At 38.0% G+C, this 19,516-nt stretch overlaps 1 protein-coding gene across 2 annotated transcripts in view; it reads right to left on the bottom strand.

Annotated features, from left to right (window-relative positions):
- The window catches only part of igf2bp2a (insulin-like growth factor 2 mRNA binding protein 2a), a 57,063-nt gene that overhangs the window by 36,277 nt on the left and 1,270 nt on the right, over positions 1–19,516 (bottom strand). For both annotated transcript variants that reach the window (XM_032530095.1, XM_032530096.1), the window contains exon 2: positions 19,043–19,103. In XM_032530095.1, the coding sequence (XP_032385986.1) occupies positions 19,043–19,103 (61 nt within the window). The remainder of the gene's footprint in view (positions 1–19,042; positions 19,104–19,516) is intronic.

Genomic DNA, 19,516 nt, shown 5'->3' with positions numbered 1-19,516 from the left:
ATTCTGTTCTTTTTCCCCTGTTTTTTTAGCATTTTGTATAAAAATACGCTGCTGAAAACCTGACTTTTTTGGGTTTTGAAAAATAAAAAGGACCCCTGGGGGCCCTTTCCCTTTCCCCTTGCAACTTGTTTTGGGCAAATTCCCTTCTTTCATTGCTCCTCACAAAGGCCTTTCTCTCCATATAGGCTCTGCCCTTTCTTTCACCCCCGCAACCGATGGTTTTGGCAGGGTGCGGTTTTGTTTGGAAGGGAAGCAATGAGCCTTCCTACTCTCTACACCTCCCGGGGCCCCTATAAACCTTTTCATCTCAGCAAATCATATTTACCTCGGCCCGCTTTTTTAAAACAACTGGCTTCATTGGCATATCCAATTGTCAAAACAAAAACCCTTTACTGCTTAAACAAAAGGGGAGCCTGCAACCGCTCCCACAGTTCATTTCGTAAAATGAAACCGGTTGCAAAAGTTTAATGTTTTAAAATTTTAAAAATACCAAAACCTTTTTAGAAAAAGAAATAACAAAGCAAAATTTTTAAAAAGAGAATAAATGTTTTTCCCAAACCTTTAAAAAAAAAGAACCAAAATAATTAAGAAAAAGTTAGGTTCACCCTACCCCTTTTTTTTCCAAGATTGATGGAAGACAACCCATTTTCCTGTATGGGGTTTTTTCTATATTGAAGCTACAGCCACATCTTAGCATGAAGCCCCAAAAAAACAGGCCCGGTATGCAAAAACAAACCAGAAAACGCTTTTTTGTAGCTTCATTTTTAATGGACAAAAAACCCATTCTTCTTTTTGGTGAAATAAAAAATTTTTCAAAAAGGGGGGGGGGGGAAAAAACGGGACATACAACAATACACTCCAAACACACTACCTATGACCAACAGACCTCTGATTTACAACAGTGCACCTGAAATCTGAAATCAAATTGTCTAGCTCCAAAACTAAAAGAAAAGTTGACCATGTTGACAGTTTCAAAACAGAGTTTATTGTGATTTCCCTAAATTTTTGGATATTCCTTTAAAAAAGTTATTTAACATCAAACTACCACCGGGGTTGATTTAAATAATATATTTGTACATGATTTATATATTTTAAAAGGTCTAAAACACACACAGTGGTAAATCCTCCTTTTGTGAGCAGCCCACACAGTCTTCTGGGAAAAGGGGGAAAAGCCACTCCGGCCAACGTGCCTGCCCACCCACCAGCCTCCTTAAACGGGGGGGAAAATTTGCTGCCCTCATCAGCGTCCCCTTTTCCCCCCCAGGGCAAAGAAATCCCACACCCCCCCCAAACCCCCAAAAAAACAAAACACAACACACCCCCACCCCACACACACGAAAACACACCCACGCAAACCACCCCATTTAAAACATAACATGTGTTGGTTCAGACACATGTTTTTGACTGGGAATTTCCCCCTACAGGTTTTTCCTTCCCTTCTCTTGTAAAACTAAAAAAACACAAGGTCGGGGACTTTTGCTCAAAGGGTGTTCGGGGCCTCAGCGGTGTGGGGCCCCTTAAATGTAGATGACTTTTTTGGGGTTGGGGGGGGTTTTTCCCCTTTTCCTTTGCATAAAATGGAAAAGAGGAAATGGGGGGTACAATTTTTTTGGGAAATGGGAAAAGGTTTCAAAAAGGGGCTGCGACTGGGGGACTGTGGACCCCCCCACTCGGGTTTTTCCCTGCCCCCCTTTTTGGAAAAAAAAAAATGACCCTTTGAAGCGATAAAAGAAGCGATAGCTTTACCGACATTTTTTGGGGGCCCCTTAAACCAAAGGCTATGTATTCACAGTCACATAAAATAAGCATTTGGACCACTCCCACCGCCCATGCGTGGCCCACCAAAAACGGCTGGACAAGGGGCCCGGGCTTCAGTTTCCCCCCGGGTTGGGCCCGCCCTTCGGGGAAAATTTTGGGGGAAATTTACAGGGCCCCCCAAATGAAAGAAGATCTGAAAAATTTGGGATGTAATCATAGGATTTTGACAGCAATATCTAAAGATATTATAATGTCACTTGTAGGGTGAATCTCAGGGTGTTGCATGCAGAAAAAACCAATTTTTTTTTTTTTGCTTGCTGGTTTTTTTGTACACTGGAGGATTTTGGGGTTTCATTTTTTTTGGAAACCCCCTTTTAACCCCGTTCAGCTCCTATCCCTAAGAAAAAAAATTAAAAAAATTGGGTTCCCAGGGCAAAAAGGCCAAACCAAACCGGGAAACCCATTGGGAACGAAACAGCACTCCTGTAAAAAACCCACGGCCCAACGTTTTACAAGCACAATGGCACAGTTTTGGGCCCCCACACGGGTTTGCGTAAATGCCCGAAAACGGAGACATACTGTAAAAAAAACATATAAAAAAAATTTCCCTTCCTCCAATGGGAGAAAAATACAAAATGCAAATAAAAAAACTCCCTGCCCTTATTTTATATTAGTACATAATCTCAAATGTCCCTCCCAGGTGAAAAAAAAATGTCTTTATTGTATTTCAAGTATTTTCATTTTTCCCCAATAATCCCTGAAAATTACTTACAAAAATTTGGGACTTATTGAAAATATATAAAAATATACTAACACCCCCTTTTTTCCACTAACATTTTTAAAAAAACTTTAAAATAATTACACATTTTACACTTTAAGAAATTATTTTTAAAAAAAAGTAATTTAATTTGTAAATTTTTTGGGAATTTAAAAGTGTACTTTTTTGGAAATTTTTTTAAAAAACCCTTTTTTTTGTTATTTTTTAAAATGTTCCCCCAAAAATTGTCATTTTTTAATTTAAACTAAAAGCTTTATTTTAAAAGTACACTTTTTAAATATAAATTTTTTAAAAATGAAGTTTGACTCCCTTTTTAAGGTTCTTTAAATCTTTTTTATGAAGTGATTTTATTTTTTGCTTGTACTTCGGGAAAATTTTTTTTGGAAAGTTTTAAATCCCCTAAATAAAAAAATGCATTTTAAAACCCATTTTTTCCCAATTTGTGCGGTATGAAAAAGTACACGATAGCAATTATTGCGTTGTTTGAAAGGGTTAATAAGTTTTGGCCCAAAAAAATGATAAAATTTGTTTGAAAAACCCATTCCCAATTTGTCCCCGTTTCAAAAAAAATTTTCATTGAAGTTAAAAGGGGGTCAAAGCGGGGCTAGGCAAAAAAGACAACTGTAGATTTTCACAGACCCAAAAAGTCACGCCCACCCCTTCCTGCGAAAGGGGAAAATGTATGTGGGGTTTTGGATTGATGTCTTTAAAGTTTAGCCCCCAAAAAGTTTTAGTCTTTTAAACTTTGTTTGGAAGGGGGAATTACATTTTTTTGGGCCCTTTGGACTTAACCCATTACCTTTACGTTTGAGTGGGGGGGGGGATGCCAGAAAATAATTAGGGTGTGAGAACCCATTTATAAATTTTGAGGATATTTTTAATGACATCTCTAAAACCTTTCCCCGCTTTTGGGCAAGCCTTTTTACAAAAAAACCAAAGTTGTTGGATGGGGTGGGGCCCCCCATAATAAAGCGGGGGAAAGGCCAACCAGGGTCAAAACTTCGCACAATGTTCCATCTTAACGGTAAATTTAATTTCTTTTTTTAAAGGTTTTTTGTTTAATAATGATAGCCCCCACTGCAACAAATGAAAACGGTCATAAAATAAACCTAAATGAACGGTAACCCTATAAAAAATTTCTTTTAAGCCATCCTCTGCAACACAGTGTCTACCTTTCTTCGGGCCCCAAAAACCCCTTGACAAAATTTTAAAACTCCTTTGTTTCTTTCTTAAGCTATAAGTACTCTGTTTTTTGGGCCAAAAAATGCCTTTTTTGGTGCCCATTAGCATTTCCCAATTGTAGCCTGTTTTTGTTGAGAGACCCCTCCCCGAAGAAATCTATTCACTTTTTGGTGTGGCCCCTGTTTTTCCCTGAAAAAACCAAAGCAAATACCTTAAAATGACCCCAATGGAAACGGGGATTTTGCCCCCCGGGGTTCCCCATTTGTGACGCTTGCTCCCAAAGTGCATTAATAAATGCACTTTAAAAGAAGCATTGGCAGCACCAAAAATTTTCTAAAAGAAGAAAAAAATTTTTTCCCCAGGCTTGTTTGCCTATCCACTTTCACTTTAAAGGGCATCCTGAAGAAGAGTGGCTTGGAAAAAAATAAAAAACAAAAGATATTCCAAAAATTTTTTTCAAAATGCCATTAAAAACAGCAATGCATAAAACAAAAAAAATGACCTCCACCAGTTTTTTCCAGAATTTTTTTTCCCTTTACTGACTTGGTCCCCCCTTGTGCCCCCAAAGGTTTGGGTTAATGGCCAGCAATTCCGGTCTTGTCACGCCCTTCCCCCCCAAGAAACCCGCCTTCATTATGGTCCCTTACGTCTACCCAAACAGAGATGCAATCGGTTTAGTGAAACCCGGCAGACACTGTGTTGGTACCGGGGAATGAATCCATTGATAAATCTTGAATTTTCTAAATTTCCATAAAAAGGGGAGGGGCCCTTCCCCAAAACCCATTACTGGATTACCCGGTTTTCCAGAAATAATGCCAAAAATGATCCATCTCTGCCTTTAAAAGGGGGTTTGGGGTTTCCCCCAGACATGGGGGCCACCACCAGGGGGAAAGGCAAAAAGAACACCCATATTTCCATTAAACCTGTTTTGTTTTTCTCAGGAGGGGAGGGGCCCAACTAATCTGAGGAGAAAGGGATTAAATGAACTTTGTTTGTACTCTATTTTTTCGAGTTTCCTTAAATTCCAGTCTGTTCCATTTCCCTTGGCTCTGCCACAAAAGCTTTTAAAAATGTGATCATATTGGGTTTGCTTTTACCAAACCATAAGCATGGAAACCATAGGGGTTTTGGGCGATTTTTTTGGGCAGCTCTAGATTGACACTAAATTTGGCCATATTAAAAATTTTTTACTGTTAAAAACGGGAATTCCATCACAATTCCACAAAAAGTTTTTTTCTCCCCCCTATTTGTCCACTCTGTTTTGATTTTTCGTATTCGCCCCACACTGAATATCGGAAACAAGGGCCGGGAATTGATTCTTTTTCATTAAACGTACCCCAAATTTTTTCCCAAAACAATGCCCCCAAAATTTTGGGGGAAAAGGACTAATGCAAAAAAAAGAAAAGCCCCAAACCCCTTAAAATTTTCTTTTCCAAAGTAAAATTCAGCATTACAAGAAGAACATTTTTTGGAGGTCTTTTGGGTCCCATATACTTCACGGGTTATCCCAAAAAAATGGGGACTTTAGGGCCCAAAAGGGGGCCCCATAAGCTTAAAAAAAGATATAGGTTCGGGGCCCAAAGCCGGGAAATGTTCTTTAAACATTGAAAGAAGACCCTTTAAGAGACCCCTGCAAATTGTGCCCATTTTAAATGACATTTTAAGAGCCCCGCCCCCCCTTTGGGGCCCCTTTTGTGATGGAGCCCCCGGGTTACAGGATCATCATCATGGGACCTTTAATAAAAGACAAGATTGTAACTTTCATACCTAAACAAAATAGGAAACAAAAAACCCAAATTTAATGACAGGATTTTTTCCTAATAAAAAATGTCTATACATTTTTATGTAAAAAACAAAAACAAAAATCGGGAATTAAATAGTAGAAACCCTTCAAGGGTTTTGGAATTTTGGATTTCCGGCTTGCCCCTTTTCTTTGCCGTGTTTTCCCCACTTTCCCGTTTCCTCTCGGTCGTCATGCCCAACTTCCGCTATCTTCTTTCTGTCCTTTGCCCATTTCCATCACCCCCGTCTCTGTAATCATGTCCTTTTTCCCCACCCTCCTCTCGTCGTCTTGCCCAACCCATCATCCCCCTTTCTCTGCCCTCTTTTCCCAACTTCCATCTCCTCCTCTCTGTCGCCCATGTCCACTTCCCCCTCCTCCTCTCTTGGCATGCCATTTCCTCATCCCCCTCTCTGTCTCAGTCCACTTCCATATCCTCCTCTCTGTCGTCAGGGAAAATTTCCATCATCCCCCCTGCGTCTGTCCACTTCCATCACCCCTCTCTGCCCGTCAGGGCCCAATTCCATCCCTCCTCTCTGTCGTAATGTCCACTTCCCCCTCTTCCTCTCGGTCCTCGGGGTCCCTTCCTCATCCCCTCTCTGTCATCATTCCCTTCCTTTATTTTCCCTCTCGCTTCCTGTCCTCTCTATCCACTTTTGGTATCTCATTACTAGGGGTCTCCCAAAACAAATTGAGACAGATTAGACCCAATTAAAAGAGTTTTTTGGGTTTCCAAAAAAACCGTATGGTTAAACATTGGGATAAAAAAAAACTACTTTACAAATTTAAGATTTTTTTCCCCGAATTACCTTTTCGAAACTTGTCCCCGTAAAAGGGATGTTTTTGGAAACCCTGAAGATGCACAAAAAAATCTCTTGTAAAAAATTTTTCTCTGTTTTTTGGTCAGAAAAAACAAAGATAAAAAAAAAAACCCGAAAAATAAGAGTTGTATTATCCCTAGCTAGCACTAGGGATGTTGTTTAGCCTTAGACTTACAGTGGATTTTGGGCAAAGATTTTGGATGAAGATAAAAAACGGGAATAATTGCCCTTTTAAAAAAACCTTCAGATTTTTTTATTATAGGCGGGGGATTTTAAAAATATACCTCCCTACCTTTTTTTCTTGCGATGCACGGGAAAAGTCAAAGCTAAAAACTTGTTTCCCCGAAAAAAAAGGGTGGCCCTTTTCACATTTTCAATCAAATAGTTTATTAAACTTTAAAAAACCCTGTCTTTATGGGAAATATTTATTTTTGAACTTTTCACTTTGTAAGGGTTAACGAATACAACGTTTTTTTCCGGCGGGAGGAAAAAATTAAATTTTTGGTTGCCCCCAAACAGCTTTCACAAAATTGTTTTTTTTTCTTTACCGGGTTTCGGTTGAATTTTTCTTTTTTTGCTTTCTTGGCGTTTTGGGTTTGACTCTCGTCAAATTCAAATGTTTTTCCCTTTTCTTTTTGGGGCCCTGAGTTTTTGGTTTTTAGAAGGGTATTATAAAAATGTAAAAACGTCAAAAAAAATTGTTTTTTTTTTAAAAATAGATTGGCGCCGAGTCCCCCCAAAGGAAGTGCATCAGATTTTTTTTCACTTTCAGCCCCCAGATTTTGCGAGTTTTCATGTTGCTTTCATTGAGGGGGGGGCACTCGCTTTAAAAACGGTTTTGGAAGGTTGGATAAAATGTCCGGTTGGGGAAAAAAAATTGGCTTTCCAAATTCGCCGTCAAATACTTATTTGAAAAAACCTTTAAAAGGGGAAATGTCGCTCATTTGGTAGTTTCCCCATTTCACCCAATTTTTTTACACAGCCGGACCTTGATGACGACACAAATGGATTGAAATAAAGTGGCCTACGGAAAAAAACCAAAGAGGACGGGGGGTTTGGTTTAAGGCCCTTTTTTTTGGGGGCAAGTAGGAGAATCCCTATTTTCCCAACTATTCCAGCTACTTGCAGTTCAAACTTTTTAAATTTGGGGTCGTTGAAAGGAAAGAAGGGTTTTGGCTAAACTTAATTTTTTTTCTATTGGGGTTAATCGACCCCTACAAAAAACCCTTTGCGGGAAGAATTTTTTTCCTTCTCGGAAAAGGGATATAGGGCCGAGGGAAAGCAGGGGTGGGCCCCAGGAAAAAAAAAAGTGTGAACCACGTAGTGAACCCAAAAAACGGCCGTGCGGGGGAGTAGGCAACACCCCCAAAATGCCCCCCAAAACTCTCCGTTTAGGGCTAGCTCCCACCCGGGGGCCCCTTTAAATGGTAGGGGGCTTGAAAAATTAAAACCCTTTTTACCTAAGAAAAAAAAACATTTAAAAAAATGCTAAAAACCCCTTTTTAAAAACCTTTGGGATGAAAAAAAATCCCAACAATTTAAAGTGCATAATTTTTTTAAAAAAAAATTTAGCAAAAACTATCAAAGAAAAGGAAATGATTTACTCCCTCTGAGTTTTTATATTGTTATTTTAAAAAAACCCTTAATTTGAAAAAAAGGGAAACATCACGATGGACCCGCATTATTTTTTTTGTAGGCCAGAGGGCCTTTTTAAACACGGTTAATGCTTTTTTACATACAGAGACACCAAATAAGTTTTAAAATATTTGGGGTGGTGAGAAAATTTAATGGAAGTTTTAAATCAAAAAACACAAAAATTGTCAACCTGTTTAAACCAAAAAGTTTTTGTAGCAAAAAAAATTTGGGAAACCCCACTATTTTTAATCATTAAAAAGTGCAAATATTTTAAAATTTTTTTTTTTCCAACTTTGAGATAGCTTACACTCCCAAATGGGAAAACCTGAAGCAACCCCGGGGAAAAATTAAACAATCTAATACTATTAAAAAAAAAAAAAGGCATACTAATCCTTAAATTTTAAAAAACCATTTGAGGTTTTTTTTAATAAATGATAAATTTTATATTCAAGAACCCAAATTCGCAAGAAACTAAATTTTGAAAACTTTTTCCCTTCCCTTCCCGTAAAATTTGTGCTCAAAATGGGGGTTCTATATAATCATGATCAGGGTTATGGGGGCCTCTGCCCTTTGGGCCCCTACTGCCTTTAACCTTACACCTTTTGTCAGGGTGCGTGAAAAATTTTTTGTTTTTTTTAGTAAAATTTTAAATCCGGGATTTAATTAGGCTTGTATGGGGGGAAAATTTTTACATTGTGATGACAGCCCCTTATCTTTTTTTTAAAACCAAAAACTTTTTTTAAACAGGCAAAACAAACCAGGTCAAAGAGGCAGCCAGAAACCCAGGTGTTACAAAACCAAAAGATTCCTTTTTCTCAGAAGGGGCCCTAGACACAAAAAACCCAACCTGCAGTTCGGGGAATGAACTCCACAATGTTTTCGGGGTTAAGGCATATTTTTTTCTTGAGAAGGGGCTAGAGGGTTTACAACATAAAAAACGTGGTGTCCTTCAGACTTTTTCCATTAACGGGTTTTGACAAGAAAAATTTGATAAAATTTTTTTCGTCCGGGAATCAACATCTTTATGCATTTTTTCTTTGTTTTAATTAATAGGAAATTTGCCCCTTTTATTTTTTTAAAAACCCACTATAGTTAATCCCAACGTACACTTCAGTGATATATCTTTTTTTTAAAATTTAAATTTTTGGTGTTCTACAAAACCAAAATTTCCCGGGAAAGATTTAAAAATTTTCCTACTTTTATGTAAAAGTTTTTTTCAGGGAAAGCAACAAAAGATTTTTAAGGCAGCAAGACGTGGCTTTTCCCCTGGCATCCTTCCCCGTTTGAACGCCAACCACTAGGGAGGGCCACAAGGCATGACATTTTAAAATCAAAAATTTTTTTCCTACTGAAAAATTCTTTTCTATGTTGAATTGCTTTTCACCGCTCTTTTCTCTTTTCAAATTTTTTTTTGGGCCCGCCTCAAGAAAACTTTTCCTCAGCCCCGAGAAAGGCAAGACTTTTTTTATTAATATTATATTAGATGATTTCAATTTATCATATTTTTTTAATTGTCAGGCAAAGGTCAGAGACTTAACCCCCTCCCGTAAAACTTTTTTTTCCAATTGGGGGAAAATCGTATTTCTTTCCAAAAAACCCTTTTGGCGTCATGTGCATACCAACTAAACATAATATATTTTTTTAAATGTTATTTTAAAATATTTGACAATATAAACATTTTAAAAAACCTTTTAAATTTAAAGTTTTTTTCCCCCACGGGTTAGAAGAGTGTCCTTTAAATTTCCGATTTCATTAAAATAAAGTTTTATTAGAATAAAAAGCGCACATGCCCCTGTGTGTCCAAAAATATTATCATTTAAAAACAAATAAAAGGGTAATAAATAAAATGTATTTTTTAGAACCTTTTGGAAAACCCCTTTTATTTAATTACAAAGGGGCACAGGGTGGGATAACCCCGTCAGATTTTTTTCACCCGATCATCAGGCCCAGGGCAGTGGAAAACCCAGTGTTTTCTGTTGGGGTTTTTGGGGTTCCAAAAAACAAGCATAAAATATCACCAAACTTTTAAATACAAATGAACAAACATTATTTGCCCCTGTTTTTCCCTCCCCACGATTCCTCACCTCAGGTTCTGTGGGTTTGGTTTTGTGTCCCGTTTGGGACCTGAAGGGGGGTTTAATGTGATTTTAATCTCTTTTTTTCTTTTCTGGCCCGGGAATTCTTTTCCCTTGAAAGAAAGGGCGGGTGATAAGACTGATCATGGCCCTGGCACCTAAAATGAATTTAAATTTTTGGTTTAGCCCTTCATGGTTGGTGTTCAATTGGAATTTGAGGGGCTTACTGTCAAAAAACAGTAATTTTTTTAAAAGTATTCCGGGGTTTCCACATTTTGTCAGGTACGAAATTAAAATAAAATACGTTATAACTAACAAAACCCAAAATTTTTTTCCCCCCATTGTTACCTTTACCTAGACCTGCCGAAAGATTTAAATTTAAAGAGGGGGGTTTTGTTTAGTGTGGGCGGGGGATTGTTTTCCTCGTTGGGGGGTCCCCTTTTTGGGAATTTAAACTTCTTTTGGGGACAGTGCAAATTTAAAAGGTAGGTTTTTTAATTTAGGGGGAACTTTTTTCCCCTTACTTTATAGTTCATTCACAAAGGATTCTATATTTGCATTATGGACCTTTTTTCTTTGGGGGCAAACATCCTGTGTGGGGAATTAGGTAAGCAAAATAATGATATAAATGGGTATAGTCAAAAAATCGGGCCCCCAAAGAATTACTTTCTGTCAGTGGGAACCTCAACAACACGATCATACCTTTCCCCAGTGGTTTACAGGCTCCAAAACTAATTTTTTTTTCTAAGAGCACATGGCCGCCCCCAATGAAAATTTTTAGGGGTTTTCAAGCAGAAAATTTTTGGGGCGCACACTTTTTATCGACTTGCAAAGTAAAATTCACATTTTCCCCTTTAATTTCACTGGTTTTAAAGTAAATACTTGGGCATTTAAATTTTCAGAAACACCCGTTTAAATTCCATATACTTATTTTCAGAATGGAGCAAAAAAATTTTCCCGCAATAAAAAAGTATAGTAGTGTTTTCCAAGGTTTTTTAGGAATTGGTTTTAGCCCCCATTTTTTTGGTATTTCCCCAAAAAGTTTTTGGGGGAGATAAATTTTTTTTTTTTGGTCTAATATTTTCCCCTCTTTTCTCTCCCCCTTTATCAACCCCTTTGGGAGGCAGCACAGTGACAGTTTTTAAAGGGGCCTTTTGCGGCTGAAAAAGATCTCGCCAAAGACCATTTTTTTTCCCCGGGGCGGGTGTCCCGGGATTCACAAAGGGGGGCCTTTCACGTCCAACCCCAACTGAAATTTTGGGAGGGGGGGGGGCCCCCAAAAAAACCGCTTGATGCCCCCAAAGGGGCAGGCTATTCCCGGTATGTAATTGTTGGGGGTTTTCCTTTCGTCTATTTAAAGCTTCTGTATTTCCCATTGCAGTTTTATCCGCGGAAAAAAGAAACCAGTTATTATTTAAAAACATGTTTTTATGTCTGGTAGCAAATTGGTATATCATACGATACAATTTCTCAGACTTTCCTGTTACCCTTTTAAAAAAGGGTATGAAAATTTTGCGTGCTTACTGTATCTTTTTTCTGTTCGGGTTTAAAAGACCTTTTTCTTTGGGTTTCCCCCAGAAAAGTTTCTCGATTTTGGCCCAAAGCCCCCAGACGAAAATGTAAAAATGGCAGTTTGCCAAAAAAAAACTAATGGGGTGGGGTGGGGTTTCGTATTTTGCAAGGGTTAAGGGGGCAAAATAAGGGAAAGTTTTTTTCATTGTTCAAAATTTCCGGGGTTTTTTAAATTTATGTTTAAAGTTATAATGGAAAGGTTAAAACCATAAAGTAAAGTTTTAAAATTTAAAAGAAGGACAAGTTGTTGTATTGTAATGACTATAATTTTTTCAGGGGTTTAAAACTAAATTTTATTTTTTCACCTCATGGATATTTCCCCCAAGTCCCTTTTAGGGGCTTTAGTATAAAGGGGAATATTTTGCAGAATTTTTAAGGGAGAAAATTAAAATAGCAAAGTAATGATAAAGTATTTGTCTAATTTTAAAAAAAAGTTTCTTTTTTAGTAATTGGAAAAAGCCCAAAATTTAAAAAATATATTATTACCCCAGTAAAAAATATTAAAAATATAAAACTTATTAATTTTTTTAAAACACTAAAAACCCTTTTTAAAGTATTTTTAATCAACCACCCGTACAATTAAAATAGACTAAAATTAACCTATATTTTAATATAAACCCCCATAACTTTAAAATAAAACAAATATACTTTAAGTTGTTCCCCTTTAGCACATCAAAGTACACTAAATTTCACTTCCCAAATTGAGTTTCCAAAATTTAATTTCAAAAAAATCCAAATTAAATACAAAATTAGTTTTTCCAAAATAGCATGCTTTAATTAAAATAATTCATAAACACACTTGAAGTTAGTGGATTTTTGTGCTTCCCAAATACACAAAAGATGCTAAATTTTAAAATCCCTTAGCACATTTTTTTTCAGGGGTGGGAAACCCGGGTGGGTATTAAAAAGAATAATTAAAAAATGCCAGGGGGGAGGGTTTTAGCAAATGTGAAAAGTGTGGTTTGCCTTTTAGCCCCGGGTTTTACAAAGGTAAAAAAAATTTTAAACCCCCAGTGAACGCAGCATTTCAAAAGATTTTTTTAATTAAAAAACATGAGGGCAAAAAGGGTCCTGCCTTTTGTGCAATTGTTTGGGCCCCGGCAACGGCCCCTTTTTTTCCCTCGTTTTTGCATCTCACATGGTTATTTTTTTTTTTTGTTGGGTTTGGGATTTTTCATCTCTTATATCAGGGTTTTGCCCCTTTGTGGTTGGTTTTTGCACTTTTTTCGTTGTTTTGGGGTTTCTTTGAAGTCATGGTTTATCTCTTAAAGGGCCCCCAATTTTCCTTTTTCGAGATAGATTTGTGTCCTTTTTGGGAATTTTGGGCTCTTTTTGGGTTTTTTTTGTGTTTTTTTTTAAAAATTTGTATTGGGGCAAATATGGGAGCCCCAAAAAACCCAAGGGGCCCCACATCCAAAACACTTATGCCTGGCTAATTTGCAAGGGCCCGTCCCTCAATTAGCATTTTAAAACCCCTAAAAAAGTCATTAAACTGATTTTAAACTTTATGCATTTATCCAGAGGGGTTTGGGGGGAGGGTATTTCTGATCCTTTTTCAAATAAACCATCCCCCTACTAATAAGGGCCAAATACCTTTACCTTCTGACTCGAGTAAGGGGCCCAAAACCCGGGGGAAAAGAAATTAAAAGGGGGGGGGTGCCACCCCTGGCCCCCCCCTTTTGGCCCACCTCTACCTGGAACGTTAAAACCAATTAAAAAATCGAGAAAAATGGCAAAATGCAAAGGTCCAATAGAAAGATTAAAAAACCATTTGACCCGGGTTTTAAAACTTTAGGCCAATAGCATTCCCATCTTAAGAAATGTAGCCATTTAAAAGGCCCCCCTTTTTGAGCCTCGGTCCCTACCACTCGACCTTGCCTTTGGGTTGGCTTGCTGTAAACATTGCGTCCCAGGGGGACTCCCGATTGGCTGTTGGGAGTTCATCATGGTCTTTAACCGGGGGCCCAAGGGCCCATCAGGCTATCAGTCCACAGGGGTTTTATGGGGTGATATGGGGGCAAGGAAGGGTTGGCTGTGTGGGAAAAGCCCCCTGCTGGCCCCCCCCGCTTTCCCAAATTCCCTTTCCCCAGAAAAAACACCCTTTGGTTTCCCGGGGGGGCAGGCAATTGAGGGGTGAGAAAACCCCAAATTTACAAAGGGGATTGCTTTCAGCTGCAATTTTAAGCTTTTTTTTCCCAGTGTTGTTCAAATTTGTGTGAATAATCTGCATGTACACAAAGCCCCCCCCCCCCCCACACAACACACCCCAAACCCCACCACACACACACACACTTTACAAAAGACGAGCAAAAGGGGAGTAGAAAAGGGCAGAGCAGCTGGTTTCATCTTTTTAAATTTTTCCCCCAAAAAAGCACTTGGGTTTTAAAATGCCAAATACTCAATCCTTTTTATAATCCAAAAAAAAAAAAATCCACGTTCACACAGTTTGATTCCCCAATTTCCCCCCTGCTTACTAAACAGCACCCCAAAAACTGCTAAAACCCCCCCCATCCTATCTCGGGTCGGGGCGATAGCAACCCGCAAACTAAAAATTGTGGGGGTTCACCCGGGGCCGGGGGGACAGGGAGGAAAAAAATTCCACTGTCAGCCTGAAAATGGCTTTTTTAGAAAAAACATTTTGGGCATCGAAAGGATTGTATTTCAACAATTCATGTAACAGAGTCCCTATTCAATTTTTTTTTTTTTTCTACTAAAGAATTTTAAATTTTAAAAACCCAATAGAAAGATCATCCGTGGCACATTCCTTGCAAAAAAATAAAAAAGAATTCAGGGATCAGTTCAAGAAGGGTTTACCCCCGAAATTCTAATCAAAAGGGGTTGGGTTTTCTTATGTTGGGTCCCGTCTCTCCCTTACTCTCATCGTTCCCAAAAATAAGAATAGTGAAGATAATGGGTAAGGTCAGGGCCCAATAAAAAAACAGGCCTAAATGCCCCATTGGAGGGAAAGGGGTTTTTTTAGCCCAAAATGCTGAGGAGAAACCCTCTCGAGTAGTGAATTGTTTCACTTCTCTCCTCAAAATTAAATTTTGGGGTTTAAAAAAAGAAAATTTCCTCATCCTGGCCACATCCCGGGCCCTACTTTTGTCACTGTTTTCCCGAGAGTCCTCTAGCGATTAATGAAAAATGTGTTTTTAATGAGGTAATTGCAGTGAATATTACTCATCAACGGGTTGGGGAAAAGGAAATGTTGGGAAAGACAGCTTGCTGAGAAATTAATATCTGCAGTTGCTGTTTTTTTGCACAAGCCTTTTCAGGTTAAAAAAAAAAAAAAAGATTCCAACCCCTGGGAGCTTAAAAAAAGATTTCCCCCAGGGCAAGGGAAAAGCAATGAATTTACAATGCCTTCCCATCTTAACCCTCATTTCCCCCTCAACAATATTTCCCTTTTAAAAGGCAATTTGTTATACTATAGGCGAAAAAACCTTCAAAGAAAAGTTAAAATTTCATACAAAAATAGCCCAAAGGGTTGGGGGGAAGGGCTAAATTCAAATGCTTCCCCCTGAAACACCAAAAAATGCTTGAGCAAATAATTTTAAATAGTTTGTAAAAAAGTAAATTTTTTTTAAAGTGCTAATAAAGAAAATTTTTCCAAATTGGGATCCATTTTTTACCAAATCAGAGTATTTTTTCCCCTTGTCTTTTTCCCCTCTTAAAGAGGGAAACAACAACCCAACCTTAACTTAAAAAAAAACCACCCAAACACTTTAAAGGGAAAAATGACATAGGAGAGACACCTGGGGCCCCTGGGCGTACCCCCCCCAAAAACAGTTCACTTTGGGGACCCCCTCCCCACAAAGGTGGGGGATACATGGCGTAGGGAGAAGGGGCAGCGGGTGTGGGCCCTTAAGAGCGGCAGTGCAGTGGGCCCCCTGCTATAAACCCCGCAAAAAACCCAAATTCCCGAAATTTGGGGCCTTCCCCACCCCAGGGGCCAAATGGGGGGGTATTTAAAGGTTCAGAGTGGATAACTGATGGCTACGTATTTTGTGTTTTGACTCATTTTTACTCCCACCCCAAAACAAATGTGCGGGCACCACATGGGCAAAGGGAGATGTTTTTCAAAACCCATGTCTTGGTTTTTTATCCTTTTGTGGCAAAAAGGTTTTTCAATAAAAATATTTATAAACAACCTTAAAAGCAAAATTAGAATTTTTTTGAAAGCACAAACCTTTCCCGGTTTTTTGGGTACAGCCCAAAGGATTTTAACACCAAAAATTAGCACTCAAACCCCAAAATTTATCCCCCAGTTTATTGGAAACAAAATTTTTTTCCCCGCTTAAATCAAAGGGGAGGTATAGGAGGAGAAAGGGCGGGTTTTTTTTAGCTAACCAAGCAAGTATAAACTACAAAAATTTTTTAAGAGTACGCTTTTAAATGTGTTTAAACCCCCAACAAGGTTGGGCCACCCCTGCTCAATATTTTGGTTTATCAGGGGTAAAGTTTCTTGCGTGGCCTTACTTCACTCCTGTATTTAAAAAATAAAGGAAATATCCGGGGGAGAAACCAATTTTATTTCAGTTTCTGATTCAAAAAAACCCCATAACAAAAAAACAAAAGAAAAAAGCAAGAAAATATTAAGGTTTGAGAAAAAAATAAAAAATTTCTTAAAAAGGAAATCCCTTTTTAAAAAAATTTTAAAATTTTTCAAGGAAAGAATGATAATAATCAGCCCACATAAAAATTTAAAAATTTTTCTCAGTTCAATGTTGTGTTTTATTAACATTGAACAATTTTTTAAAAGTTTTTAAAACCCTTAAAAACCCCAATTACTAATTAGCTCAGGTGCTCTTTTAAAAATTAAAAACGTATCAAATAAAATTTAATATAAAATATATTTTTACTTGTTAAATTTAAAAAAATATTTTTTATTTTTAAAAAAAAAACAGTTTTTTCAGCACTGAAATACAGAAACCCAAATTAAAAATTTAAATAACCCACAATTTTTAAAAACCCGTCAAAACCTTTATTTTTAAAAATACCCAGATAATTTCTAAAAATTATTTTTTAAAATGGCTGATAAATGCAACTTTTTATTCTGTATTGTTCATGACAAGAAGCCTCACAAGCTGGAACAAATGAAATCAAAAAATACTTTTTTTGTTTACTTCAGCTTAAATTACTTCTATCAAAATAATATAAAGGCTGACACTTCTGAACCAATTTGAAATATCAAAATGCATGTTAGTGAAATGACATTTAAATACTATTCAAAAGTACAAGAATTCATACTTTTATCTGTTATAGGTTATTCAAAGTTGTATTTAAAAAGGCCCAATCTTTTTACAGAACAAACTCATTAACAAACTGTTATTCCAAGAATAAACAATCATATGTTTTGCACTTAAAATATACATAATTTAATAGTTATTCCCACTATGCCCATTAGCACACTGAAGACACTGCACAACAAAGCACAACAGAATAATATAAATTAACAGCAAATAACAGCTGCAACTACAGCAGAGCCACAAAACCAAGAAATACCAGAAGGCCAAAAGATGAGCTCACACACTACTTCCTAAATGATCAAACAAAAAAACTGGTGTTTGGTTAACTTCTCAAGCCACGTCACTGTAGTAACCATACATATCGCCTATTTAAAATCAAATCCATAACAATACCTATAATTCTTATATTATTATCATAGAAACACAGGATTTAGAAATAACATAAAAGTAATACAGTTGAGTGTTCTTAACTTTACGTATTATTAAAAATAAAAGTTATTTCTCTGAGAAAGAATGGATTAAAATTATAGAACTATTAATTAGATAAATTACGACAAATAGACTACAATATTGACTGCAGAACAAAAAGATACCTTTACATTTTAAATCAATTTAAATATTTCCGTCATAATACACAAACAGTCTAAATAATGACAAGAAAACTGTAGGAAGCTTTTTAACATTAAATGTAATTATCACCGCGTCATAATGACGTTTCACCTCCACTTGAGATTTCGCCCAGTTTGCACAGATTCAAAATGAACACCTGTACGTGCCCTACACTGCACTCATGTCGACCTCTCTGATGTGGCGAGGATTTCGCTTTAAAGGCCTGTTCACAACGTGCACACGTCCAGCAGCTCCAAACACAAACCGATTGGACACATGCAGGCACATGTAAGGACATTTACTCCATCTGATTCCGCCTATAGCCGTGCAGAGTGCAGGGCCACCATGGCAGCCATTATGAGGCTCTCCAACATTGCCATGGCCTACGTGCACACAAACTGTGGGGAGTGGCGCAGGCTTTTACACAATGTTGCGCCTTGCAGCTCACAAAACGCCTTCTAGTCGAGCCATACAGCGAGGAAACAACATAGCAGCCCAATCATTTCACTTTTCAAACGTACAGATTTTTCTCTACGGTGTGGCACAGAAAAACAAGCGAGAGCTATAATGCAGGGAAGTGTGCACTGAAGGGGGAGGACTGTGCTGGAAGCGCATAAAGTATGGGTCACGTGCTCCTCCACAAGGGGCTTGAATATTTACCTTTCTGTCACGCAATGTCGTCTTTCCCTAAAGCCAAAGGCATTGTTGTGAAAAAGGGTGGAGCTATATAGAAGTATAGGCTGCATATCTTCAATAAACGAATGCGTTTGTAATGCATTACGCACAGGGCGAACATGTTTAATTATTATTTCCATGCAACTGATAGCTAGTGTTTGTACACATTGCCTGGACACATTGATACAAAAGCACATAATGGCAGTGGTGCCATGGGGCTTAGGGTTAACCTATAGATTTGCCCACATACATTCATCTCGCGCTTTTCTCTCTCGCTCTCTTGCGCACGCACACATACTGTGTACACACGCACATACACACACACGACGTGTTTCTCACACACATCCACGTAACCAGAGAAGCTCAGCTGATTGGTATGCAACTCATCGTGCAATGCAGTGTTACCGTCAATAATGAAACCTAACTTTATCGCTTATATACAACAGAATTGTTCAAAAACACATGACGTAGCCAATGTGCAGCCGAATGAAACTCTGATTAAAGCCTACATGAGATTCAATTAAGATGCAATTATTAGCCTACATGTATGCACCGTGTGTGTGTGCGTGTGTGTGTTACAGTGTAATAGGCCTTGCTACCAGATCACGCGACATGACAGCAGCCACCGTGTGTTCTGTGAATTTTGGGACTAAACTGTTTCTTTGTCGCTTTCTTTCTTTTGTTAATTTGTCATGAAATTACATTTCCATCGACAGAAAATAATACAGCAACAGCCTGATTGAAAACCACACACAGAAGCCTAGAGAAGAGGGAAATATGCGTGCTATATTTCACAGCGGAAGCCTACAGGTCACAGAATATAGGCAGTGGTGTGTGTGTGTGTGTGTGTGTGTGTGTGTGTGTGTGTGTGTGTGTGTGTGTGTGTGTGTGTCAGATTGTAGGCCTACCTTAGTTTTTTGGGAACGGAGTAGTCTACCTCTATCAGCTTTCCGTGTAATTCAACTTTACCTGTAGGGACGAAAATTGATAGTGTAACATTAGCTGTGTGTCATGAAAGCAACAATGCAAGCTGGTAGGCCTATACAGCAACACTTTGAATCACTTCACCAAGTAGGTGCGTCCCCATTCAAACAGCCAACCCCTAAAAAAAAGTACTCTCCACGGGTGCGTTGTGCGCACGGCGGCGGATAAACTGGGTATGTTAGGATTTAAACAACTAGTGGGACATTTGAGGGTCGCAATTGAAGGGAATCGGCGCCAAAATGAAGCATTTAAGCTTTTATAGTATGGGGGGGAAATGGGCAGCCATTCTTTCCACTCCCACAACCCTCCACAGTGCATTGAGGGGTAGTTGATCTGCTCTCAGTAAAGAATGCAACATCAAAGAAGAGATGGTTTAAAAGGAGAATGACTTGTACTCT

Source organism: Etheostoma spectabile, chromosome 11 (assembly GCF_008692095.1).
Source record: "Etheostoma spectabile isolate EspeVRDwgs_2016 chromosome 11, UIUC_Espe_1.0, whole genome shotgun sequence".
Taxonomy (NCBI): Eukaryota; Metazoa; Chordata; class Actinopteri; order Perciformes; family Percidae; genus Etheostoma; species Etheostoma spectabile.
Note: the sequence above shows the minus strand (reverse complement) of the source record. Positions and strands in the feature narration are given on the sequence as shown.